Here is a 19,736-nt window from a genome sequence, read left to right as displayed (position 1 = left end):
TAAAATGTTTTAAGTCAATAAAAGAAAGTAGATGTGAAGCAGATTTCCTCTGTTCTCCTCTGTTTTCTTTTATTCCTCCCCTTCTTTCCTCCCACCCCATTTTCCTTCTTCCCTCTCTTTCTCCCTCCCTCTCCCACTTCCTTCCTTCTTTCCTTCCTTCCTTCCTTCCACAAAAAAGACACACAGAAATTTCTACTGAGTAAAGAGGAAATGGAGACAAGGAGTCCAGCCTGCAGGGGTAGTATGGGAGGGAGAGAACTCAGAAACACAGACCCTCTCCTCTTTTTGGGAAAGGGTCAGATACAATCTCATAAATAAAAAGAAAGGAAGAGTGGTACCCAGAGAGCTTCAGGAGAGACAAGAGGAATAGTAAGAAATAGTTTCTGCCATGATTTTGGGCTACAGAAGCAATAAAGTGCAGGAATTCAAGTTAAAGTAATGACAAATTACATATAACTAGCTTATACACAGAAAGTATTCCTGATGAATTTTATTTGGGGCATAAAAATATTAGTAAGTATTAAATACTTGTTTTGTTTCCCTGCACTATTTTTAGCTTGAGTCCAATCATTGACACTGAATTTATTCAGAACTTAACTGAAAGTACTCAGTGAGATTCCTAGTTACATCTGAGAAACCGTGCTTTTCAACTGCAGGTAGTTAGAAACCTTTACTATCAAAGGACAGACTTAAGCAGATAACTGGCCACAAGATAACTCTTAATATACAGGTATTTATGTACCAGGACCCTCTCTTGATTTCTTGTGTTTGGGCCAGCAATATTACATAATTTCCTAGCCAGATAATTAAGGAAATAGAGAAGCATCTTCCCCAAACTCATAATCCAAATCAAAGGCTGACCTCAGAAAAGACCCTTAGATTTATTGTCCTATGCTTTCTCCATGGACCAGGCTTCTTCTGCATGTGCTAGCAAGTGTTGTCTTTATTCTCTTTCCCTTGAGTCTCGCTTTCTTACTGTTCAAGAAGGATGGGAATCAGCATGCATTTTAAACAAATGCATATATGAAGCTATTATACACAGAGCAGAGCTAAGAGACAGAGAGAAATCAAACCATACAAGCAGGGACAGCAGAATTTGCTGACAAAAAGCCTCATATTACAAGGAATCAAAGATTTGTCTGTATCTGGGTTCTTTGGCATAAAATTCCACTCTTGCCGCATGAAGTTATTTTTCTGGGCAGATCTACTATTTCCACAGGCAATAAAACAAGTACTTAAAAAATCAGAACGTCAGGAAATAAAAAGTTCATGGACAGAATAGACACATTTCCAAATTCCAAGAGAGATGGAAAATGAAATAAAATAACTTGCATTGTCAATTTATAATTCCTTTCTGGCAACAAGAGAGATGCCTAGGGAGTTCAGAGAAGCTAACAGAACTATAATATTCATACTATATTTAAAAATGGATCAAGGCTAAAAACTAACTCGGAGTTGTGCAATCTTTTATCCTAATGCAGCATAAGAGCTAAGAACTATTATTGCTTTATAAACGCCATCTTAACTTACTTCAAGAAGTGGGCTTTCTATGTGATTTAAACGGGAACTGTTTGGAGAGAGCATACCTGAAGCAATGAAAAAGCTGTTAAATAGTGTGGCTACTGAAGAATAGAAGCTATCAATCATTTCAGAGATTTTAAGAGCAGTAACCAGCTGCAGATATACTTATTTTTAGCGTGAGCTGTAAGACTCCAGTGAATAAGATGCAGATATTTATCCCCTCTTCCTAATTGTAAATGGGGGTTGTGCACAGAGTGCCAATCTTTACCAATTTATGGCTGCTAACTAGGCAGTCAGAGAAAATACTGCTTGAGATTTATACTGGAAAGGTCATGTGATAGGCGCTTATCCAGCATACTTGTATTCATGGCATTCCAGTTTTTAATATTTAAACTGACTGTTAACACTTATATCCACAGTAACCTTATCTCTCCACATCTGCCACCTGGGCAAATACTTTGGCTTTTATATTTCAAAACTTCCATCTAGATCTAGTCTTTGGATCAACATTTTTTCCAAGAATTATTATCCAGTCAAAGACTTCAACACAAATCTAGAGCAGGTATGGTACATCTTGCAAATTTAACCCATTGTTTTCCCATCAATAATGTTATTAAATCACACAGTTTCCAATCATCCAGTAAAATACTGCATAAGATAATACTAAGAAATATCTGAAATAAGAAATTTCATTTAAGTCATGGGTTATATGTACAACAAGTGTATATACACCCTCAGTTTCATAAGTACTAGCCAGTCTATAACAAATACAGTGTATTGTTGTATGGAGATTTTATCCCATATGCAGAAAATGGAGCTTAACAAGGGACAGCAAAAGATGCAAAATATAATAAGTTCCACAGTAAACAAAATGTTTGAAATGTTCAATATAGTGTTTTAAAGTCTATAGAAGTAAATTATTTGGAGAGTAAAGTAACATTTGTATTACTTGTTTTCCTGAAAATATAGTTCAATCAGGAATGGACTAAGAACCATGCCAGAGACCAGCTTCAAATTTCATTGTGTGACCTTGTATTTATGATGAATAAAAGCCTATTGTTAATTTAATCAATTATGCTTATGTGGAATAAAACCATAGTTAATACAAGGCAGCTAGTTTTGTCTGAGCCTTTATCTTACTTTCAGCAGTTAAAGAATATAACTTTTTGCCCATTGAAAATCAAGAACAACAAGCTTTCTTAGAACTGAACACGTGCTTAGACCCATGTAAAACAGTCGGGCAAAGTTTTTGGAGGTGACTTCTGGTGCACAATGTTCAGCTTCTGAAAAATCATGACAAAAGTGTTTCTCACTGAATATATTAATTTTTAATTGCCTAAAGTTATCATCTGAAGTGTTAGCCATTTATCTTTTCTAAATTTATAACACAGTTTCTAAAACACAAATGCAAACAAGAAGCATGTTTGAATGTATAAGTAAATAACACAATTTTAATGTTCCAGATGAACAATACTAGAGAGAGAAGACAATCTGGGGGTCTCACCATTGTTTTAAACAACCATTGGGCTAAGGTTGTAACAACATTAAGCAATGCAACATTAGAAAAATAAAAACAAGTTTTGTTTCTAACTGCTAGTTCTTTGAAATGTGTGCCCATGTATACTCAAATCTCAGCACACTGAGTGAGGAAGGAATTTTGAGGGAAAAATTTGGTAGAGAACCCTGTTACAGAAGAATGTATCACAAGGCATATGAATATGAGGGATGAACTGACGTTGCAGAGGTACTGTAACTCTTCAGTTCTTTATTTCTGAGCATGTGGAATTTTTTATCTTAGTGAATTACCTTTCTGTCTCATGTGAGTATGTGTGTGTGCACGTGTGTGTGCAAATAGGCAGAATGGACACCACGGTTTCATTGCTTTTGTCACTATGAAGGTTAAAACTGATGTTGGGGTGTTGGCACCATTAAAAATATATGGGCATGGTTGTGTGCGAGAAGGAAACATTTTCACTAATATATGGGAAAATGGAAGATCTCTAAATTGAAGGAGAGAAAGTTCAGGTGCCCAGGAAATTTAGAAGCAGTCAGGCAAACTCTGTACCAGAATGGCTTGCTTGCATGGGAATTCTGGTACATCATTCCAGAACAGATTTTAAAAGGTAGATGTAGTTTTACTAGCAAAATTAAGCTTGTCTCCCTTGTTGAAATTTTAATTATTTAATTATTTTTGACGGAGGGAATGCTTCTCATCTACAGGATAAGAGGTACAATGTGTCATACAATACATCTGTTTCTTTACTGGTTTCCCTTAAATACTTTGTTCATCTCTCAACTGCACAGTTACTCCATTTCGCTGTATTCTCTTCCCATTACATCCCATTGCAACGTTCTGTTCTCTTGCCCATTTTCTCCCCACCAGACTCAGTACTGATGACAGTAACTATCTGTTGCTAACAACATCACCATCCCTTTCCTTCTTGAATAAGGTATTAGTTTTATGGTGAAAGGCTGAAGACAAAGAGGTCATGAGACTGGAAATCTATACCAAGGATGAATTGCGTGATCTGAAATACATATTGGTACGACACTTGTATTTTAGTTGTCCTCTAATAATTCATTCATTCTCCAGGAGTTCTGAAGGATGATTGCTAAAGGATCTAGTATTTCCTCTTCAGTTTCTTAAGACTCTTCATCAAACATCACCTAACCTAGATGATTCAGATATTTTAATTAACCAAGTACTCTTTTATCTGCTTGCAGTATGATAATACTCTCTCTCTTTCTCTTCCTCTCTCTCTAATATCTCACCGGTCTTCATTAACACTGTATTTCACTAATTCTCATACTTTCTTCTTTATGCTAAAACTAAAATTAGTTTTATCTGACTTCTAGAGGTGGTCACAACTTTCTCAATATTCCTGTTAGCTATAGCATATTGATAAAACCTTTTCCGAAGGTATTCTACTCGCATAGTTAATGACATGCCATTTTCTCTTCTATTTTTTTCTTTTTTTTTTAAATTTTGCTTATTTATCTATTCTTTCATGTTTTATTAGCTCTTTTCTTTATGTTAGATTGCTTCTATTTTTTTTCATCTGCATTAATACTTGTTCATATAACCATCTGAGCTTTTCTTACATAGAATGGTTAGAGTTGGAAAGGACTTTAAAGATCATTGAGTTCCAACCCCCCTTGCCATGGGCAGGGACACTTCCGACTAGACCAGGTTGTTCAAAGCCCCATCCAGCCTGATCTTAAATACCTCCAGGGATGGAGCATCCAGAACTTCTCTGGGCAACCTGTTCCAGCGTCTCACCGCCGTCACAGTAAAGAATTTCTCCCTAATATCTAATCTAAATCTCCTCTCTTTCAATTTAAAACCATTACCCCTCATCCTATTGCTACATTCCCTGACAAAGAGTCCTTCCCCGTTTCTCCTGTAGGTCCCCTTCAGGTACTGGAAGGCCTTTATAAGGTCTCCCTGGAGCCTTCTCTTCTCCAGGCTGAACAAACCCAACTCTCTCAGCCTGTAAACATCATCATCTTCCTTCATAAAGGATAGAAGGAAGGGTGAGGGTGGTGAGACACTGGAACAAGTTGCTCAGGGAAGTTGCAGATGCCCCATCCCTGGAAGTGTTCAAGGCCAGGCTGGATGGGGTTTTGAGCAACCTGGTCTAGTGGGAGGTGTCCCTGCCCAGGGCAGGAGGATTTGAACTAGACAATCTTTAAGGTCCCATCCAACCTAAACCATCCAGTGATTCTACGGTTCTAGGACAAAATGTCCAAGAATCTTATGTTTATTTTCTGTTATCTGTTAGTACCCATTAATCTTTACCTGATAACTCCTTCAGAATACCACAATGTAATTATCTGTAATCAAGCTCCTCTGTACTGTTGTGTCCTTCAGACGCCTTTAACTTAGGGAAATCTGTCATTATTTCAGATAAATTTACTGGTCCAGAATCCACTTAATTGTTTCTTGTTTGACAATATAGTCCTAAAACAGGAATATACACAATGACGTACTGTGTTCCTTTTAAATTCCTTTTATTCTATATTTTTTAAAAATAATTTGATTAAGAAGTATTGCTGTATGAAAGAACTAAGAATAAGCTGCAAATTTCTACAACATATAGGGCACTGTTTTTATTCTATTAAGTATATTATTGCCTTCCACTGCAAAGCTTTCCATTATTTACCTACAATGCAAATACATTTATAAATTGATTGTCCTTTGAATCTTTAGTTTTTCACTCTGAAGAGTAAAAACTCTTAGACTTTCCACCTCACTTAACCTTTAAACTTTCTGTTGCTTTTTATGAACTTTACATGTTGTCATGTTCTCCATATTTTTCATTAGTTATGAAGACTAGCATTATACACATCATTCTATACACAAACATTTCCAATGCTTGAAGATTTAGCATGGCTCTTTCTGGTAAAAAAGTCATCTAGAAGGTTTTGGCCTTAAAAAATACATAGCAAGAACATTGTATCAGCATTACACCCCTTATTTTATGAGTTATTAAAATGTCATGCTTTATTCTGATTATTAGAAATTTCATCTACTTTATCAATCTAACTTCCAGATGAAATAATTGCTACTAGTTTCTCATAAACTTGTATTTAGGGCCAATAGACAATTCCTTATATATGTAGTCTCAGAATACAATTCACCAGTGCTTGTACACCAAGATGAAGCCCAGTGTCTGCACCAGTCATGCTTGTAGCTCAAGCACAACATTTTATATTAACATTTAACATATTGCTAGAACAGATGGGAGTAAGTCCAGACCTAAAGTACTGTACTCACAGATATGCACAATGAAAAAATTTCACTTTTAGTGGTGACTGTACATGCAATGGCCCCCAATGTCTGGATTTGGTCCTCTGGGTAAGACTAAGCCCAAGAAACTCAGTACATTGGACAAGCTGTTTTTTCTCAGACTGCTGTAGAGTGAGCTTCCCAATGGGGCACATATACACCAGATATCACTAACCTGAATGGTAGAGGTGAGTGGAAGGACATTCCAAGGCATATATTGGTAGGTGGACTGTCTACCAAGTGTACAGCCCAAAGTCCTGTCTGTGTGCCTTGTATGCACAACCTTATGTGGAACAACATTTAAAAACAGACAGCCAAATATTCCAGAATAACCAGAGAAACCCTCACCTTAACTTAGCAGAATCTAGAAGACAGGCAGATGGACCCATCCCTGATTGTAACTTCAAGATAGAACTGTTGAGATAATTTTAGACGAAAACATACTTCTTCCAACTGTCAAGGTATTCACCATACCCAGGGTATCTTAACGAAGTCAATAGTCTGTTTGGAGATGGCTTCTTTATGAATCAATTGTTCAAGTGATACATACAAAAATTCTTTTTTTCCTGTCAAGCAATCATTACTGCCAAAGTTCTCATAAAGTCCTTTGTCAAGTACAGGATCACACACTGTATATATAGATATATAGATACATAAACATGAAGCAGATTTCTCTAAAATCCCTTTCCACTGGGGAATGAGCACTGCCTCTCTGGACCTGCATGCACTGACACAGGATGATGAAGAATGGTCTGAGACCTCAAGATAGAAAGACAGTGCAAACTATTATTTACACATGCGATATGGAGGAGTACATTAATAAGTCCTTCTGTCTCTCAACCAGCTTGAGAAATACCATGACAGAAGCATTAACTGGAGCATGTGGAATGGGATTATTTGTTAGACCTGCTGCTGTTGCAGGATGACAGGCAAATCTTCATCTCTGGCACCCACCTGAGCTCTGCTTCACAGGTTTTATAATAAGAATCCCTACCAACATGAAAAAGAAGATCTTGAAGCTTCAGGGCTGGATATTCTGAGAGAGGAGAAAAAACCTTAATAAAACCACTTCGTGTTTCCTTTTCAGTGGACCCTGGATGGATTGTAGCCCAAATTGAGCCATTTAAATTTTTGTGTCTACATGATAGCTTAAGGAAATCTAGTAAAAAAATAAATCAATACAGCCTAGACAGTGATTCAGCTGACCAGATGAATCTGCTTTAATTTATTCTAAAATAAATACCCTAATAGTTAGACAGCCAGTAAGCAAAATTGCATTCTATGCTCCATTGGCTTTAATGGCTGATTAGGTGCTTCACCTAGTTGTCCACAGATATGAATTTAGAGTCATTTGAGGCGCTGCAAATGTGCATTGCCCAGAATCCAACTGAAGATCCAGATGGGTAAGGGTTTTCCATAGATCCTGTATCATATATTCCAGGCCTACACAGACGTCTTAGACATCTCAAGTGATTTCAGTATGTGGGCAACTGAACTGAGTCCTAAATGGCTACTGACTGGTACACATGTAGATGACTATATCTGAACTTTATGCCCCACTCTATGTTTGGCTAACAGGTTGGACTAAGGGAAGAATTGTAAGGAGCCACAGTTGTAAAGGGTCACTGAGGTGGAGAGGAAGACTCCGAAGAGAGCAGAGTGACAAAGAGCTACTTTGCTCAGGGAAGGAGCCAAGGCCACACTCACATTGAGAGCAGCTCCACAGTTTTAGTGTCAAGTTCTGTAGATCTGCCATGAAACTAAAAGCAAGTCATGTGGTTTGCAAGTGCAGTCCAGATGAGGGGACTGAAATTCATGGTTCCAGGTATATATTCTAAGATTTTACTAGGTAAACAGAAAGACTTAAACTACAGCTTATTTCAGCATCAGTGAGACTCGTATTCCTTCTACTCTGCTAAAAATGTGGTTTGCTGCATATCGCTGACTGCCAGTTTTAAGGATGTCTTAAACAGTTCTTCATTTCTGGGCAAACTACACAGAGACAATGCTGTCTAAATCTTTGTATGCTTCAGATGATGCATGAGGGCCCTGATGAGTCCCTGCAGTGGTCATTATGGGCCCAGAGAGCTCAGAGCCTGGATGTTAGAAAGGCTGATCTGCTCTCCTGAGCATGTTAGGAGTTGTCTTCTGGAAGTCACTAAAGTCGCTACGCACTAGAACCCTTGTCAAAGACTGGCCTCTTTTTCATCATCTGCAGCATGGCTAATTTAAGAAAGGTGTTGGCAGACTGACTCACTCTTTCAAGCTTTCATCTAATGCCCAAATCATCAATCTCAGCAGCAGATATTTTTGGATAAAAGCTGTGGTGGTCTCTACAACTGCAGGACTTGGAGCCAATGCACATAGAAAATTTCTTTCAAGTGCATTTCACTCTATAGAAATAAGATTACTTCTGTCCTTTATACTTGATACAGACTTTAACATCCTCCAGAGAGATTAAAGGCAAGAAGAATTACTGAGTATTCCAGAACAGCAAATCCCAGGAATGACACCTGAGAGACGATAGCTGAAGATAAACTTCAGCTGACTAATAAACCTCCAGACCCAGTAAAAAATGAAAGAGAAGAAACAAAGAAAGAAAGAGAGGAAGGGAGAAAGAAAAGTCTTAATGCAAAACCAAATCCAAAACAGGCAACTAAGGGGAATTGAGAAGGTAGACCATGCCTAGCACTGTGAAACCAGTTAAATACTTGTGCAAGTAAGTTCACAGGATGAATACAAATACAGAAAATCGTTCAAAGGAAAAGGAATGCATATGCAACTAAGATACTAGGCGGAAACTCAAGACATCTATATTCAGTTCCTAGACATGTCACAAGCTCTGTGTGACCTACAACATTTAAGATTCATTTCAGCTTCATAAGCGTCAAGACTCTAGAGTCATCTGAGATGCTAGGTGGTATCCCATCTGGACTCCAGCTGCTAATCATGGAGGGTCTGGCTGTCTCTGGTCCTCAGTAATACCTGTCAGCCCTGTCTGGATCTCCTGGATTCTCTACAGTATCTCAATTGGTACTAGGTATCTATGTTTAAGCAACTGAATTAGTCTGCTAAACATTATGTCAGTAGCTATTTTAAGAACTAGTGCCTCTTATCTCAAATGTATAAGCAGTTTTAAATTCCACCCTTCAGTTGCTCTATGTCTCAGTTTCCCAACAGTAAAAAAGAGAGAATAAAAAAACCATAGTTAGACAATACTTAGATCCTCAGGCAATGCAAACCATTTAAGCACTTGAACGGGTAGAGGTGCATGTTTGTAAGTTCACAGTAGCAATGAAAGTCTAATGTCAATTCAGGTTATTAACTCTTAATAGTGAACAATATATTGGAATGTCAAAAAACATAATAAAATGGTTCATATTTTTTCTGTTAACTCATTTTGGCTGCCTGGTCCCTATTTCTCTCATACAGTGTTTTATAAATATTTTAAAAGATATTATCTTGATCAATTTGCAATATTAAGCAAGTGATAAAATTTCAGAGTCTCTTAAATGATTAGAACAACCTATAAATAGATAAAATAGATATAAACAGATAGTCATATGTTCCTTAATCAGAACTAGTCCCCACTGGGCAGTGATTTGATTGAACTGCTTTTATCCTTGTGAATCCAGAATGGAGTCTTTGATGAACTCCAGAGTTGCAGAAAGCTGCATGCAAGGACCTAGTGACCTCGCACATTTGCGTATTTTCATCTGTTTCTCTGCAATTTAACTTTTTTTTTCTTCTTAGCATACTAAGTTACCTAGGCCTGAAAGATTATAGCTTGTCCCAGGGATATCCATGGGACCTATGCCTCAAAAAGATGTTCACCAATTCATTAGATTTCCTTATTGATAATATATGGTTTATATGCTGCAATTTATGACAGATCTAATTGGTATTTTGTGCTTTATAATTGGTTTAACTGTAAAACAGCCTTCACATTATGAAGCTGCAGTATCATCTGCATCTTCATATACAGAGTATCTCTACACAAAGTCACTACGAATTTTTATACCTGAAGAACACTGCAGTCCATTTCACAAATTATAAAAATTAATAATGATTGCATATAAATATATATATGCACACATATTCAGGTATAATTCTACTCCTACAAGCACACATGAACCAAGTCTTGGGACTGAATCTGCCTTGGGCCTACTAAATAATATCCATGTGGCATTCCTGCATGACACTAACAGTAGGTAGGAATTGCACTTGCTATGTGTGCAAATACGCTGGAAGTAGAAATAAAGAAGTTCATGAAAGCACAACTGATTTTTCAACACTATGTTTCAACATATTTTTAAAACACATATATTGATGAACTATGAAAAAATACTCATACTGTAAAGTTAATAGGAAACAGGCTGTTTCTTACTATAAAGTCTACACACTTCAGGTAACATGAACAAATCTTCCTAATTATAAGCACAGTCTGTTGAATAACTTTCCTAATTCCCAAGGTGGACTAAACACAAGGAGTTAATTTCTATGATTTAATGAATGATTAACCATGAAATCTTTTTATCTGAAAAACACCTTTTTATTAGAATGTTAATTTAATTAATAGAATTTTGCTGTTGAGAATAGCATAAATAGAATATATTTGTTCTCAGATGTATATTATTCCATGGACATTAGTTATATCATTGTGATACTCCCTCTCCTGTTCTGAACAGCTAGTAAGACCTGTACTACTAAATCATACTTAATAAGAGTGTGATGGTTGTTGCTTAGGCAACAGAATGAATAAATGCAGGTCAGAATGTGCTTCCAGAAAAACAAAAGCAGGAATATGGTACAGAATAAAGAACAAATATGTCTAACTGATTTTTACTGCATTGAAGTATTAGAGTTCTTAAATGTAAAGTAGCTAATCTATCTGAGACACTTAATTTAGTAAGATTGTAAAATATAGCTGAACATGTAAACCACTTTAATAAAGGTAAAGCAGTTCCCTCATCTTAAAGGAAGATTACAACATATTTAAGTTTGGAATAATTTGAATTATTCTCATAGCAAAGCAGGTCTTTCTTCTCTCATTTTCCTGTATAGTTTCCAAGTTTAATTTTCTTTTTTTAGCATTTTTAAAAACACTCATTTAAATTTTCAAGAGAGGTTTTTTTTTACATAATGTTGATATATTCAAAAGAATAATATATAAAGAAATTGGTGTTTTCTGGTCATTTTTGTTTCCAATACAACATGGGAACTATTCAATTTCTGGTACAAACAAAAAGTGAAATATGTAACAGCATGATGAACAGTGTGAAATCAATAAATTAGGAATTATTAAATTACTGAAATGATACATTTTTATTTCTAGGCAATTTTCCAGCTTTTTGCTTAATCACTGGATTTAAGAGTCTAATCTTCCATTCACATATGCATGTTACTCCAAATAATATTATGAGTAATTAATGTATTTTACCTGCAATATATATTTAAAAAGAAACCACTTCAGAAAAGGCTTAAATTAAAATGACCAGAAAACATTAGGTAACACACAAGTATGCAGATATAACTTAATCTGCCCTATACCTGAAAAGTTTTATTTGTGTATTGGATAATAGAATCTTGTATACAATTTGTATGCTTACATAAGTACACTAATAAGAGACATGGGAAATGAAAGTCTTATAAATTCCCCCAGAACGTGGTTCAGGCCCCTCCACAGGCAGGGGATGAGTGGAAAGCCCTCCAGGGCAGTTTCTTTGGCTGCTCTTGTGCTCATTATTTACCTGTGGTAGGTGTACCCCTCTGCATTTGCTATGCCACCTACAGCCTCTTGTGAACAATTTCCTTCTGTAATCTCTTTAAGACTAAATGATCATCTACTTATGTAACTAATGCTACAACATATATAAGAATAGGTAGTTACATTCTGGGGAACTGTAGCCTGAAATCCATTTTGAATTTTTTTTGCTGGGCTGACAGCACACCCTTACAGCTTTGTTTTCAAGAATATTTAAAGGTAAAGATTCTAATGATTTTTTTATCGATATAAGCAAAAGATCACATGGCAGCCATGTAAAAACAGAAAGAAATCTCTACACTATTATAATGTGGAAATGGCACAGATCTGTGCCTTAATTTTACCATCAGTAACCCAAAAACACATAATGATGTTAGCAAAAGGAATTAAATAGGAAAACCACAACTTGTGATGATTTTACAGTCATAATATTCGTGCTGTTTCATTTCTGTTTCTTATATGCCAGGTGTAAGTTATGAAAAGTTAGAACTGTTCCGAGATATACACAGTTACTAAAATATATTAAAAAGGGGTGATTAATAGTATTTTAAGCTCTGATATTTTATAAGAAATGCAGTCAGGATTTTTGTAAGAGGTTCAAGTAATGGGAATAGTGAAGCAGGTAGAAAAGTGATTATATAACAAGCTTACAAGTAAGCTTCTCTCTTTACTGTCAATATTCATTTCAACAGAAAGTTTGTGCATGACAAGTCTCTGTTACTTTACACCACATGGTAATACTGTAAATCCTGAAGTACATAAAATATTATTTCATTCATATATTCCTGATAAATGCCTGGAGTTAAAACATGAAAATGGATCTATTAAAAGGAATGTGTTACTTTTCGACACAGGGCATAAGTTTCAACAAGTGAATCCCCCAGCCTGGCTATCTAAGATGCAAAATCATTTAACTGAGACAGCCAGAATCACTTGCATAGAGAGCACATTTCATTAAATAATTTTCTGTTATTAAAATACCTCTTAATGCAAGAATGGCATTGGATGTTATTTAAGTATTATAACAATGATGTTAATGTTTAAATAAAAGTAATAATGTGATGTTTTGCACATAGGGATGTTTACAGCTTTTACATACTGTGAAAATCCTGCAATAGATGAAAAAAACTGCATTTTTCATTTTTTAAGCTGAAGATTGATGAGGGGGAGAAAGAACCTTAATATTCAGTTTTTCTTTTACTATATTTCTGGCTAGAATATTTTGTAATGTGTTCAGCTTGGAAGTTTTTACAAGGACAGCTTACATATTAATCTAGCTAGACACAGAAAAGTGAAACACTAAACAGATCTTCCTAGTGCAATGCAGAAGAGCTTTAAGGTTTTTATGAGCACATAAGAGACAGACAAAAAAGGCAGCTACAGTGTATATACACAGCTATGCACAGAAGATTTCTTACCATAAATTGCACATTGTCAAATCCATTAGCCAGCAAGTGGTTTTCATACTGAGGTAGCCCAATATTTTCCAACCATTGTCCCACTGTCTGGACAGGGCATCGGGGTCCTGTAGGAGGGTGAAGAGGGAGGCGTTTAAGCAACGAATAACCATCCACTGGATAATAACGGTAGTCCTGGGCTGAGAGGTGGCATTGCCACATCGTGTTCCTGGGAAAGTTGGTATCAAAGGAGCCCGCCAGCTTGACAGATTAATGTTTTCCTCAAGCAGAAAAGTCAGAAGTAAAACATAGTTTACAGGGCAGTATACAGCGTAAGATCTGATCCTAGCTCTACATTTCTTAGTTATTAATCTTTACTACAGACCAGTACGTCATACAGCAGGAAAAAAAAAAAAAAAAGCATATCAAGCTGTCAGCTAAGCTGTTCTCCGTTATATGTGATTGTTGGAATACTCCACAATGAGCAATGCACTGCCAGCAGCAAGAATTCTTTTTATCAAGTACTCCTACACTCATCAGTATGCAGCTCCATGCTTCTTGCTCCCCCTCGCTCGCTCCCCTTCATTACCCAGCCTAGGCTACACCTCGCATTTTCAATAATAGCCATCAGATAAGGCAGATTTTTTTTTTGTCTGCAAGCTGTAAGCCTGCTGCTGCTGCTTCCTCCTACACACCCATCCAAGCGTCAATCTTGAATGATGAGAGCAGTCAAAACAAATGCAGAAAATAGCAAGATTCAAAAGCAACCTAGAGCACTTAAATCTGAATAGAATCTTCAGACCAGTTATGCTTTACATATCTGGTTTTTGTAGATTTTTACGTTTCACAAGACATTAAGAAATGCAATACATAATCCATAGCCTATGGCATGCTTTACTATGCCCTCCCCTTCCCCCTTTTAATACAAGATAGGTAGTTGTCTGCATCTCTGCTTATATAATAGCAAAACCCTTTAATGAATCGATAATGAATACATTTCACAGTTTCTTTCCTGTAGTACAGCAAAAGACATAAACGGCACAACAATTTTAGTCAAAGTAATTAGATTATCTGCATGATTTCTTCAACCGTAAAATATTATAAGACACAAGAAAACCTTCATGCCAACATATAATAATTCAACTTGAAAAGGTCACCATTTCAAATGAATAATTAAAAGAATATTTTCACTAAGTAAAATTTGAAGTTTATATTCTTTTCTTACAAAAATGTGAATGATAGCTGGCAGACATATAAGATTTGCATGATTTCTGGATAGGATGTATATTTTATCAACTATAAATGGAAAAAAAATAAAATATGATGAATTTAAAATGAAAGCAAAGTTCATTTTCTGCACAAAAACCTAAATACCTCATGATGTATTTTCCATCATTGTTCCATTTTTTGAGACAGTTTCCCTCAAGATGGAAATACTTTACACCCTTGTTCTGAGAGAAATGCGTACTAAACTTTTTGCTTTTTATAACGTGATCAAAGGACTTAGCAAAAAAGGGGGTATATTCAGGATACAATCCTAAGAAAAATCCAGTCCAGCAGAACTTCATTTACTGAACACATCTCTTTGGTTTTTTGCCCACTGTGAATCTCAAGCAATGTACATCTCTAAGGAGAAATTTCTTTCCAAGCATAAGGAAATTATAGGTATCTGTCAAGGGCATCATTTGAGATTGATGATACTATGGCAGAAAACTGTTTCATAGAAATCCAAATCTACAGTCTGACCAACATGTTATAAAGTCTCTGCAAGTGACATGCAGAAGGTCTTTGAGCAGTCACAGAACAGACTCCAAACTTAGATGTATATTTAAAATTAACAATACTGTAAGAGTTTCAGCTCCAACCTGACTAGTCCTTGAACAAAACCAGAATGACCCATCACTGATATTGCTGCTTGGATTTGTGGGACACCTCATGCTGAAACTGAAATCCATAATGATTTTGTAGAATAATTTTAGTTGGGCCATAGAAGATATTTCACAAGGTTGGAAAGTTGCCTAAGACAGCTCTGTTATGAGATTTTACATTACTCAGGTCTTCTTACTGATTTGATACACTACTATGCAAAGCATGAAAGGTTCATTAAGGCTCTCAACAAAGTACTGAAGGCTTAGCAGGAAATGGTAAATCTGTAATTGCTGAAGAAACTTTTAGGAGTTTTCTCAAGTGTTTAATAGCAATACCGTGTGAACATATGCAATGTAGACCACATGTTTTTGGGAAGAGTACAGTGTGCACAAATAGCTAAATGTACTTCAAACATATTAATGGATAATTTATTTTTTTCAGAGAAAGTAGATATACCAAACTGGTAGGAATATAGGTCTCATGAGAGACAAGTGCGTTTGTTCATGCCTGTCTGTAAATCCTATTTTCCAGAGTTTTTCTACTGTGAATCAATATCTTTGTACATAGACAGAGCACAATCCCTTCAGAGTTGTGCCCAACCAGTAGCAAGGCTGCAAGGAGGAGGGTAGGCTATGTTGAGTTGAAATATAGTGGACTTCCCTTGGGCAAGCAAATTTAAAAGGCTGGGCAAGCTCTTCAAAGAACAAATTCACAACATTATTTTAAACAAGTTGAGAATTAAATCCTTGCTGAATTTTTCTTATTTGACTGAGAAATTATGAATTCCTTTGAAAAGTATTCCTGACTTTGTCTTCTTTCCCCCATAAGCAGAAAAATTTATATCAGAAAGAGACCTAGTGAAGCACAATCCCACTCTTTGAAAAGACTATGCATGATCAACTACTATTTTTCCCATAAACACATAGACACAAATGTCTCTGCATCTGGTGTCCCCCACCAAAAAAAATGTTCTGCCCACAATAAGGCACAGCCAGTAATTAATATACCAGTTTTGTGGTCAAACTGCTTCTTCCTTACCTTTCTATAAACAGCATGGAAGTTAGGCTGCCGGTGATGAGAACTGCTTGGCTCAATGCCTTGCAACAGTGTAGGCAAAATTCAGTTTTTCAGTGGCTCCCTAGACACATTTCCTCATGTAGCTGTTGGTACTGTGTCTAACTACCTCCATGGCCCGAGCACTGGATGATTATAGCACTGCTGGTTCCACTGCACACTCTCCTCCAACTCTGTCCCCTGCCAGCATAAATAAGTGTCTGAGCCCACCAACACAATATAAGGTTGCTCAGCAAGGGAAAAGAAAATAAGGAGAAGCAGAGTCAGCTTGCTGCCTTGTCCTCATCCCTGATTATTGTCTCATGGCTGAAGTATCTTTTCATATGCAAGACTTTTTTCCCTTCCTTCTTCTGCCAAAGGTAGTAGTAAGGCAAAGGTGGGCACAGAGCAGAGCCAGGATTGTGGGGATGAAGCCTTTCGTAATGGGAACGTGCAGCTCTTTAGATCTCCTTGTTCTTTGCAAGTCCGGGAGACTTATCTCGGGGGGAAAGCTTGGAATGTTTTTCCGAGCCAGTGCAAGTGGGACCTGAAGCAGGTGCTATTCTTTTGAGACTAAACGGCGATCTCTTCATTTTGCTAGTCTCTAATTCAGTGCCAGCCTCACCAGTGTGCCGCCGCAGGCAGCGCCTACTTTGCCTATGCCTAAAGCTGGTCCAGATCTTGAAGAATGCCATGCAGACTGTATGAGATGGTCTCACCTGCAACATATTTACATACTACTGTGCTTTCCTATGGTTTCAAAGAACATAAATCCCATGATAACCCTTCTGTTATACCACAATCAAAAAAGATGTACCTATTCCTGAATGGGAAAACTGACGCATTGGTCTCTTATAGGGATAGCAATACTTGGTTCTTTCTTCTTCAAGGCAAGAGAAGCAGCACATTGAAGTGATGTCTGTAAGAAAGATACCATCTGGTATGCTATACGATAATTTCTACAAGACGTCTCGTTCCCAGTGAGACTCAGAATATCTTTATTGTGGGGTTTGGAATTGACTGAATCTGTGATATCAGACAGCACATGATTTCAAACATGTTTTAAGGCAGATTTGCTCTAAATACAAAGGAATTTAAGGTCTCCTCTATTTAATTGTCTGTACTGTTACCAATGTGGATTTTTGTTTCTTCATTTTTCTTTCTTTATTTTTCCAATGAGGAAAAGAAAGAAATGCAGTGGTTATTTGTAGAGGAGGTGCTCCCCCAATCATCACAAATAGATTATTATAAAACATTTTCTTTAGTAGGTTGATAGCTGTCAAATATTGATAAACACTTCTAGTGTTAAGGAATCAAAATCTGGAGAATTTTAGTAGCTACTGACCAAGAAATTTGATATTTTGAATTGATAATACTGACCAAGTGCAGACTATATCACCATATGAAAGGACGAATCTTTTATGTAAGCTGACAGCCAGTTTAGCAGAACTGGGGAATAAATTGATGCTAGAGTGAGTACTGTAAACTTTCTTCTTTAATAAAAGCTTTCAGCCTTTTCCCTAAATGGGAAATCCCTAAATGGGATATCATTTTCCCATTTGTATTTAAGATTTCAGCTGGATAAAAAAAGTTCTCTCTTGACATTGCAACAGAACTTGTGCTAGAGCAAAGTTACTGTAACTGGGTGTTCTAGTGAATAAACTAATCTAATGACATGTATTCCCAGAGAGGAGATAAGAATAGCTAGGAACAGGATATTGTATGAGAAAAACTATGCCTAACATCCAGCAGACCAATATAACTAAAGAAAGTTTATTATGGGAGAAGTATAGCAGGTTCCAAGAAGTGTATGCAAGATTCTGCTTTATTTTCTGCATTTCAGTTATGTTATTAGGCTACTCAAAATTAATAGATTTTAAATGATCTTTTTCATAAAACTAAAAAACCTGGATGCCCTACATAAAATCTGTAACTTCTGCCAGCAGCCTAGCTTTTTGGATCATGACGCCACTTTGGATGATCATGTTTGGTTATGCTGAATATCTTCCTGAAAGTACTTTTAGAGATAGTTTTCATGGCATATACAGAAGCAAAACAAAATCAGTAGAAACAGCTTGATTTTAAATAACACTACCTAGTATTTATAATCTAAAGGTTACCTTCCATTGCTTATGCTTGTGCTCAGAATGCAAAAAAATAATTCTCAGACCACAGCTAATGCAAGCTAATGAAACAACCCTCATTGACTAGCAAAATCATCCTCACACTCCTTTTCTGATTTTTATACCAATATTTATTATACCTCTACATTACCACTCCATAAGTACAATAACTGTATCTATAATAACTATAACTACAAAGTCAGCAAAGACAATTCATTTTACTTGACAGATGATTTTTACTTGTCAACTGTACTTCATGAACCCCAATGGCCTTTCTATGAGTTTGTGTTTCTGACTGTTGATGTATTATCAGGAACAGCTCAGTTGAAGTACTCCATTCCATCATGAAACATATATTTATTACAGACACCTCGAAGTTAGGATATTTTTCATGTTCAGTTGATCGCTTTGGCAACTTCAACTTAGTCTCCTTCAGAACCCATCCTGTTCAGTGAATGAGGGAAAGAACTTATTGGAAAATTAAAAGATCTCTTTTCTAGAGCACAGCCACTGGACTAGGACTCAGGGCACCTTGTTCTATTGAAGACTGCCCTTACTATGATGCTGAGCAATATATGTATGGTATATGGTAACATATGGATGCTTCACTGTGAGACCACAGGATCAACTGCATTGGATCACACCACAGATTCATCTAGCTTCAGCCATTCACCAGTTTCATTCACAGTGGCTACTATTAGATGCCTACAGAAAAATATAAGAACAAGATGGACATGCAGTGATCCTTTCCTAGCCCTCTTCCAGTTCCAGCAATCTGCAGCTAAAAGCCTTCCTGAAAGAGAAATGTCATTATGCTTGAAAGTCCTTCATGGAATTTTGTGGCCATAGTTTTGTCTAATTTTGGAGAAAAAACTAGACATTTTGGTGGTTGATGAAATATGCTGGGAGAAAGAGGACTGCAGGGAGAGCTGGGTTCATCTTCCACCCTTCCTCTGTAACTCTGTTCAATGGGAAATGGAGGAGGTGGAGGGAATGTGATTCTGCCTTTTGGATGCCACCACAAGGGTAATAGGTTACTGTAACCTTGTATTGCTCTTATTAAAGATACAGTTAAGATGCAATTAGAATTTAGCTGTATTTCTTCCTTCTTCACGAGCACTGAAGGAGCTCCTACTGCTGGAGGCAGTGGTGATCATGTGATATGAAGCCAAATTTCAGTGAATTCCCACTATACTATGAAATTATTCTATCTAATAAAA

At 36.6% G+C, this 19,736-nt stretch overlaps 1 protein-coding gene across 4 annotated transcripts in view; it reads right to left on the bottom strand.

Moving 5' to 3' along the window:
* ANKS1B (ankyrin repeat and sterile alpha motif domain containing 1B) overlaps positions 1-19,736 on the bottom strand; it is a 455,905-nt gene that overhangs the window by 185,378 nt on the left and 250,791 nt on the right. For 3 of the 4 annotated variants that reach the window (XM_014963681.1, XM_014963682.1, XM_014963684.1), the window contains exon 1: positions 13,493-13,977. The exons of the other annotated variant lie outside the window; for it this stretch is intronic. In XM_014963681.1, coding sequence (XP_014819167.1) covers positions 13,493-13,693 — 201 coding nt within the window. In that variant the 5' untranslated portion in view covers positions 13,694-13,977. Of the gene's footprint in view, positions 1-13,492; positions 13,978-19,736 lie in introns of those variants that run through there. 4 annotated transcript variants of the gene reach the window in all.

This window comes from Calidris pugnax, unplaced genomic scaffold (genome assembly GCF_001431845.1).
Source record: "Calidris pugnax isolate Ruff unplaced genomic scaffold, ASM143184v1 scaffold44, whole genome shotgun sequence".
NCBI classification, from domain to species: Eukaryota; Metazoa; Chordata; class Aves; order Charadriiformes; family Scolopacidae; genus Calidris; species Calidris pugnax.
The sequence above is the reverse complement of the archived record's forward strand: the minus strand, read 5'-3'. Positions and strand labels throughout refer to the sequence as shown.